This window comes from Mercurialis annua, linkage group LG8 (assembly GCF_937616625.2).
Source record: "Mercurialis annua linkage group LG8, ddMerAnnu1.2, whole genome shotgun sequence".
NCBI lineage: Eukaryota > Viridiplantae > Streptophyta > Magnoliopsida > Malpighiales > Euphorbiaceae > Mercurialis > Mercurialis annua.
Window position 1 is genome coordinate 41,962,374 of NC_065577.1, and position 8,759 is coordinate 41,971,132.

The window sequence follows — 8,759 nt, forward strand, 5'->3', positions numbered from 1 at the left end:
ATAAGGATTGGGTCCCATTTCTTAGAGCCCAAATTTGTTTATTTGAATTTGCATTTCATTGTAATTTCATTTCAATTTCTATCGCAATTTCATAGCCTTTTTGTGACTCATGTTATTCTGGCTTTAAATAAACTTTTTGAAGAATTTCTTTGTTGAAATTGGGATCCTCCATTAAAAAAGTAACAAATTATACATTTATACTATTTTAAATAAAAAAAATATTTGAAATTTTTAAATGTTGTATTAACCTAAGAACACTAATTACTTAACTAAATAACATTCAATTCACATAATTTGATAACATAATATTTGTAGAAGTAATATTTTGATTACTCTTTTATTTTGTACTCAAAAGTTTGAAAATTTTGTGTATGATAACTTATAAAAAACAAAAATTCATTATATTTAAATGCAAAAGTAAAATAACACTATTATCTTCATATAATAATATTTAAACATATTATATTCGTCATGTTATTTATATATAAAGCTAATAAAATTAAAATTGCATCATTAAAATCACCCAAATTGTGACGGAATAACAATAAATCCTTCATTTTTGATTAAAATTTTCAAATTTAAATCCTCATCATATAACTGTTTAAAAAATATCGTCCAGCAAGTTCTAGCTAGCCGAGACAACAAAAGAACATATTATAAAATGTATATTGACTATATTTATGAATCAAGTTGATAAAGTCTAATAAATTTATTTTAGACTATAATTTCAAAATAATAACTATGCTAAAAACATAATAACATTATTTTCTATTGGCCAAGATGGTTCTAATATTAGTCAAGCTAAAGTATACCATATTAAAAAAATAAATTAACACAAATCTCACCTCATTGCTAAAACCAAACAATTAGTTATTCATAAAACAATTAGTTAATCACACAAAATAAAATAAAATAAAATAAAATTAGTTGATAGAGAAGTGGGCTTAGCTTTGAAGTTCTGACTTTGACCAAAAAACCACAAACTATACAAAGCAAAGAAAAGTCTCATTTTCCTCTCTCCTTCCTTACTCAATAAAGTTTAAACCTTTTCAAAATATATAAACAACCCTCCACTTCTCTCTTCTCTACTTCCATAACTCACACCCTCCAATTTTACCAAAAAATATTTCATTTCCATCTTCATTAAATTCTTTCAATTTCCCCCCTACCAAGGTATGATATTTGCTCTTTTCTTGAAGAAATTTTATGTAAAGATTGAGTTTTTGTGTTTGTTAGTTTCATTTTTGGGTCCTTTTCTTGAAGAAATTTGATGTAAAGGTTCAATTTTTATGTTTGTTTTGCTTATGGGTTGGTTAAATTTGTTAGTTTTATTAGGTTTTTAGGTCTTTTTTTCATTTGGGTTTGTTTGTTTTTGTCAAAGATTGAATCTTTATTTTCTTGGTTAGTGTTGTAAAATTAAAATTTGGTTGAACTTTGAATTTTTTGAGGTAAATTTAGGATAAAAAATAGCTGTTATGAATAGAAATGGTTTAGTTTCATGCTAATTTGACTTCTTAATTAGTTTAATTGTAAAAATATGATGTTTAAATCATTTTATTTTGTAGGTTTTTGCTATTTTTAGGTGAATAAATTTCATTTCTTGTTATTGTTTTTAAATTACTCTAGAATGAGGTTTGAATACAGTTTATGGTCTTGAATCTTTCTTGTTTTAAAAAAATAGAAGGAATTATTTGTATTATATTGTTTATTCAATGATAGAGTGGCATGTTTATTTATAATTATTTTTGTGTTATGCAGGTTTAGGTTATGTGCAGTGGTTCCAAGAGTAAATTTTGCCCTGCCATGGAAGGAAAATTCAGCAGCCAAAAGGTGTATAAATGTTCATCTTTACTTGAATTGTCTGCCTGTGATGATCTTGTTGGATTCAGAGCTGAAGTTGAAGAGAAGGGTTTAGATGTTGTTGATGAAGCAAGTTATTGGTACGGTAGACGTACCGGCTCGAAAAAGATGGGGTTTGAAGAGAGAACACCTCTTATGATTGCAGCCATGTTTGGAAGTTGTCATGTTTTGAAGTATATTGTCGAAACGCGGAGAGTTGATGTTAATCGGGTTTGTGGCTCCGATAAGGTTACGGCGCTTCACTGTGCTGTTGCTGGTGGTGCTAGTTCTTTGGTTGAAACTGTTAAGCTGTTGCTTGATGCATCAGCTGACGCTGATCGTGTTGATGCTAGTGGAAACAAGGCTGGTGATCTTTTTACCCTGTCTATGAAGTCTTTGGGAAGTTCAAGGTGGAAATTGGTTGAGTCGTTGCTGAAAGGCGAAAACTTGAGCGAAGACGAGGAAGAGAAGATGATTTTGATGTCTCAGCCTGGAAAAGACGGAGTGGAGAAAAAAGAATATCCGATTGATGTGGCGTTGCCTGATATTAACAATGGCGTATACGGTACGGATGAGTTTAGAATGTACTGTTTTAAGGTTAAGCCTTGCTCGAGGGCGTACTCTCACGATTGGACTGAGTGTCCGTTTGTTCATCCTGGAGAGAATGCAAGGAGAAGAGACCCAAAGAAGTTACCTTACAGCTGTGTTCCGTGCCCTGAGTTCCGTAAGGGGTCGTGCCAGAAGGGCGATGGTTGTGAATATGCACATGGTGTTTTTGAGTCATGGCTGCATCCTGCTCAATATCGTACTCGGCTTTGCAAGGATGAGATTGGTTGTGCTAGAAAAGTTTGTTTCTTCGCTCATAGACCCGAGGAGTTGCGACCCGTGTATGCTTCAACAGGTTCCGCAATGCCTTCGCCTAAGTCTTTGTCGGCTAGTTCAATGGACATGGCGACATTAAGCCCATTGAATTTGGGATCATCATCTTTGGCATTACCTTCGGTCTCAACTCCACCTATGTCCCCGTTGGCAACTGCCTCGTCATCACCGAAGAACGGAGGTTCATGGCAGAACAAACTTAATCTTACACCACCGACTTTGCAACTGCAAGGGAGTCGATTAAAAACTGCTTATTGTGCTAGAGATTTCGAGTTGGAAAGGGAATTGCTCGGGCTAGAAAATCATAATAGCCAACTTCAGCGACAACAATTGATCGACGAGTTATCTGGTCTATCGTCTCCATCTTACTGGGGCAACAGGGTTGGAGATTTAAAGCCTACTAACCTTGATGATGTTTTTGGATCTATGGATCCTTCTATGTTGTCTCCCCTACATGGGTTGTCATTAAAATCGTCAAGACCGACGCAGTTGCAATCGCCAACTGGACTTCCGATGCGCCAAAACATGAACCAACTTCGATCAAGCTACCCATCTAATCTCGCATCCTCTCCGCAGTGGAATCCATCTGCTTCATATGGTTTCGACTCATCAGCTGCAGTGGCTGCAGCTATGATGAATTCGAGATCTTCTGCATTTGCCAAGCGGAGTCATAGTTTCATCGACCGTGGAGCAGCTACTAACCGTCTTGGAGTCACTGCAGCTGCAAATTCCGCATCGATGATGTCATCCAATCGGTCCGAATGGAGCTCTCCTGACGGAAAATTGGATTGGGGAGTTCAAGGAGATGAGCTGAACAAGCTCAAGAAATCCGCTTCATTCGGTTTTCGGAGCAGCAACAATCCGGCAGCAACACGGAACTTCAACTCGCCCAATGTTGATGAGCCTGATGTGTCTTGGGTTAATGCATTAGTTAAAGATGTTCCTCCGGTCCGAAGTTCATTGTTCAGTGGTGCTGAAAAACAGTATAATATCGGAACAGGAGTTCGCGAATCGATTCCGCCGTGGTTGGAGCAAATGTATATAGATCAAGAGCAGATGGTGGCATAAGCAAACATCTCATTGCTCCAAAGATTATCCTGAAAAAATGGATCATAACCCCTCAATTTATTGTTAATTGTCTTACAATTTAGGAAACAAAATTGAAAATTCATACAAATGAATTAAGAGCAATAGATTAAAACATTAGGAGGAAGAAGAGAGGATTAATTTTTTAAATTATTTATATTCTTATTTATTTATATGCTTTGTAATTTTAGTGCAATATGAAGAGATTAATGTCATTCTCTCTATTGAATATTAATGTTTTCTTGTATTTTATTTTGCCTTCGTAACAATCATAAATAAAATGCTCTAAAATTAATAGAATAATTTTTACAAAATCGAACAGTTTCCATTAGTGGTGAAATAACAAAAAATAGTTTTTATTTATTGTTTTTAGTTTGTTTTTATTTAGTTGTTCATTTAAAAAAATATATTAGTAGTAAATAGCTGATACTTTAAGATTTTTAAAAGACTATAGTTGTAGTTTAAATTTGTCATTTTTATTAAATCACTTTATTAAATAGATAAATTTAATTTTTAAAGCTAAACTTTTTAATAATGGAATTAATAAGTATGTTTAAATTAGTTTTAACATTTATGATTTAAAATAGAGAAAATAACACAAAAAACCAAAATATGACATTTCTTTTCACACAATGCCATTTCTCTAATTTCTTTTCATCACTGCCATCTTTTATGATTTCTTTTCTATCAGTGCCATTTTTTTACCGCGTGACTTTTTCTCTACCATGAACGACCGTAGCAATTCTGACCCAAGACCAGCGGCAACCTCTTTCCTCTCCCGACCGACGGTGGCAACCAACTCTTCTTCTCTTCAGACCGGCGGCAGCAACCAGCAGATTCCGGCGAGACAGTTTTTCCTCTAACTGCGGCTTTAACCCAAAAGAACCCATGAATACAGATTTTGTGAATTTAAAATGGAATTTGTGGGTGTTGTAAAGAAGATGAGGTGTTGAGACCCATTTGTAGAAATTAAGTGTTTGCCCAGAGTTAAAAAAAAAAGATGTTATCCTTAAATGGATTTCTGTGAGATTTAAATTGATTTGGTGAGTATTAGTGGTGCAAAATCTAAATATCTGAAGATGCTAACTGAAATTCTACCAAGAATAAAAACAGTACTGCTAAATCTAAATATATAGCTTTTGTTACTGCTTTGACACTGTACCTAGATGGGTTATAGCAAAAATGGGTTCAGTTGATTTTGAAATGAATGGTTTGTTTTGTTGTGGGCATGTGAAGATGGAGATGGATCCACGCGTTATTGGTGGCTCAAGTTTAGATTAATTTTTTTTCTATTATTATTCAGATGGAGTTAAAGAGACAGAATTCATATTACCAAGTTTAATCATTTTTTAGGAATGAATACAACATCAAATATAAAATGATTTTATTACCTCGTGTGAAAGGGAAAAAAGGAACTCTTAAAAGGTGTTATCTATTTATGAATAAATATATTTTTTTAAAATAAACTAAAAGTAGCGAAGAGGGTGATTGCTTTTAAAATGTACTACAAGTGATTTACGTGTTACACACGTGACTCATAATATAATACGTATTATTACATATATTTTTATACATTCGCGATACATATTTAATACATATTTTATACAATTTCGATACATATTCGACCGTTCAAACTCATTTCCCTATTTTTATCAATTTAATTAAATCAACCGACTAATTCGATCGGCTCGTTTTTATTTTTTGAAGTTTTATATATTTAAGTTATGTAAAAAAATATGAAATATGTTACTTTATTTTTTATATATAATTCAGATCTCGTAATTGAAAAATGGATAGATCTGCGGTACATATTTAATATATTTCCGATACATATTTGATACATATTTAATACAAATTTGATACATATCTGATACATATATGATACATATTCGATTGTCAAATTTTTTTTTTGTACGTCTTCTTTTTAAGTAATATTGCATATATTTTTATACATGTTTAATACATCTCTGATACATATATGATACATATTCGATCGTCAAAACCTTTTTTCCTTGTTTTTTTGTACGTCTTCTTTTTAAGTAATATTGCATATATTTTTATACATGTTTAATACATTTCAGATACATCTCCGGTACATATATAATACATATTCGATCGTCAAAACCTTTTTTCCTTGTTTTTGTGTACGTCTTCTCTTTTTAAGTAATATTGTATGTATTTTTATACATGTTTAATACATCTCTGGTATATATATGATACATATTCGATCATCAAAACCTTGTTTCCTTGTTCTTTTAGTACGTCTTTTTTAAGTAATATCGCATATATTTTTATATATGTTTGACACATATTAAATACATAGTTTGTAGGTAATAATTATACATGATCAATAAATTATTTATACATGATAGATACATCTCTAATATATAATTATACATGATAAATAAATTATTTATGCATCACATCCGTGTTCGGTATGTATCAATAATGTATCCTCTAGATAATTTATAAAACTGTACTTTAAAATATTGTATCGTTTTGTATATATGTATATATGTATATTCTATATTTTTATATTAGATAAATATATAAATAAATTATTAGTTTTATAAAAAAAAATTAAATCCAATCCATTTCAGTTTTACTGAATTGGATACTTGATACATATTGAATTGGACCCAATTATGGATCCATTTTGACGCGCGGGTCATTTCAGGTGCACTTGGCAAAATGGTAGCGTTGAAATTTCTTTGAAATAGATGGCATAGTTTGTAATAAATACTACAACAGTGGTATATGGTGAAAAGGAAAGACTTTTTATGGTAATTTTGTGAATTTCTCTTTAAAATAAGGAGGTTATGTTCTTAATATTTGTTTTTAAGTGAAAGGTTTAGTTTGTTCCTTAAATTTATAAATCGGATTTATATAAGTTATATCTGAATAATTTTCACAACTAAATCTTGAATTTTTCAAAGTAAATGAATTACATTCATTTCTTTATTTCTAAAATATATGAAAGCCACTGTAAAAATGAATTAATTTATTAGTTTATTTCAACGTTAATTTTGTATTTAATTTCACAGATTTTGCATAGAGTTGATGCAATTTAACTTTTTTTTTTTGATAAATCAGGAATGGAGAAGCATTTGTCGGAAGAATCAATCCCACGACCTAACAGATTGTTCTCCAGGGCTAATAATAGATCAAATTTATTATTAAATCATCCCACACGATCAAGAATCAAATGATTTTTTGGTGATTAATTTTTCAATCTCATAAACAATAAGACAAATACAATTATTTATCATAATCTTGTGATTTTGTGAGTTTGATAAATTATAACATTCCAAGAAGTTAAAATCTGACTAAAAAATAAAAATGTCTTCATCATTGGACCAGTATTCTTAATTGTTCAACTTATTTTGAAATTGTCAATCCCTTGGAATATTAATAATGGACCAAAAATAATTAAATTTTGTGAAAGGATAAGAAGGCTGTTGTGGCACTATGTAAAAAGACTTTGGACCATAGTACTATTGCCTTTCTTGGTGTCAAAGAAACGAAAATAATAATAATAAATTCAAAAAAATATATATAAACTTTTCTACCAATTTTTTATTTGTGAACAGAATCTATCAAATAATAACAATATCAATAAATAATTTAATTTTAATAAATAACACCATATTATTTTAGCTATTTTACAATAGTAGTATTTTATATGTCTTGTTAATGAATGGCATGTTGTATAATTAATTAAATGCATTTAAACTAATCAAGTTAAATTAATACACATTTAACTAAACATGTTTTTACGTGTCTTATTGTGGAGTAATTCGTATTATGAACTTATTGTATTTACATTTTATATATTAAATACGATTATTAATAATGTTGTGTATATATTCGGTCTAATCGTATTTCGAGTCTAAAATATGTGATCTATATACGATCTGCATGCATAAATGATTAGGTCTAATAATATTTGTAATTTTTTAATAAATAAATAAAAAGATGAAAGAATTATTTAAAGCAAGAAAAAAAAAGGAAAAATCATAGAAGAATGAGCTGTGGTGGTGGAGCCAAGAGCCGCCCATGAATTTAATTGTCAACATAACTTTTATTGTGACACAACTGAGAAGTTTCTCCTCTATAATATTATTGGACAACCAATTAATATGGTCATGCTTGAAATTATAAATCAGTATTTTAAACATAAATTAAACCGACCTGTTTTTTTGGGTGTTGATAGAGGTAAAATATAATTAAGTAGGTTCTTAGTTGCAAAACTTTTTTTTTTCCAAATCGGTCTTAAATCACATGTTCTATTAAAATTTAAAGTCGATATTTCAAAAATGCACTGAAGTGCTTTAGTTACTTAATCTAGGCCTTGTTGGCAACGAGTTCAATTGATTTAAATCGAAAAATAAAAATAGAAATTTCAATATTATAAATTTTCATTTTATAATAATAATGGAAAAGGGTAATTTATGTCGTTAAGGTTTGACTATAAGATCAAACGAGCCCTCAATGTTTGAAAAGGTTCAAATATTGCCCTCAACGTTTTAAAAAATGAACAACTAGACCCCATTTTAACTTATAAATGAGACATTGAGGGTTTGGTTGTCGAAATCAAAGGCCTATTTGTTCATTTTTCAAGATGTTGGGGGATATATTTGAACCTTTCCGTACATAAAGAGCTTACTTGATCCAAAAGTCAAACCTTAAAAATAATGATTCTTTTTTCTAATAATAAAAAATTGAGCTACCAATTCTTTAATTTTATTCTTTAAGTTATAATCCATTTATGAATATTGAAGTGCATATGAAAATCATATAATAAAAACAACTATATGAAAAACTAAATATAATTAACAACTCAAAATACAAGCAATACAGAGTTGTCGAAAATAAGAAAAACATAGACATAAATCTTATAAAATTAACACAAATGCTGAACAAAATTTCGTTAGATGGGGTACTTTGTATATAAT

General features: G+C 30.2%; 1 protein-coding gene across 1 annotated transcript; it reads left to right on the forward strand.

Annotated features, from left to right (window-relative positions):
- The first annotated feature begins 1,030 nt into the window (after nt 1-1,030).
- LOC126660312 (zinc finger CCCH domain-containing protein 29-like) lies at nt 1,031-4,039 on the forward strand. The gene is made up of 2 exons (XM_050353734.2): nt 1,031-1,173; nt 1,759-4,039. The coding sequence occupies exon 2, from the start codon at nt 1,768-1,770 to the stop codon at nt 3,784-3,786; it is 2,019 nt and encodes a 672-aa protein (XP_050209691.1). The 5' UTR covers nt 1,031-1,173; nt 1,759-1,767; the 3' UTR covers nt 3,787-4,039.
- The last annotated feature ends 4,720 nt before the right edge of the window (nt 4,040-8,759 follow it).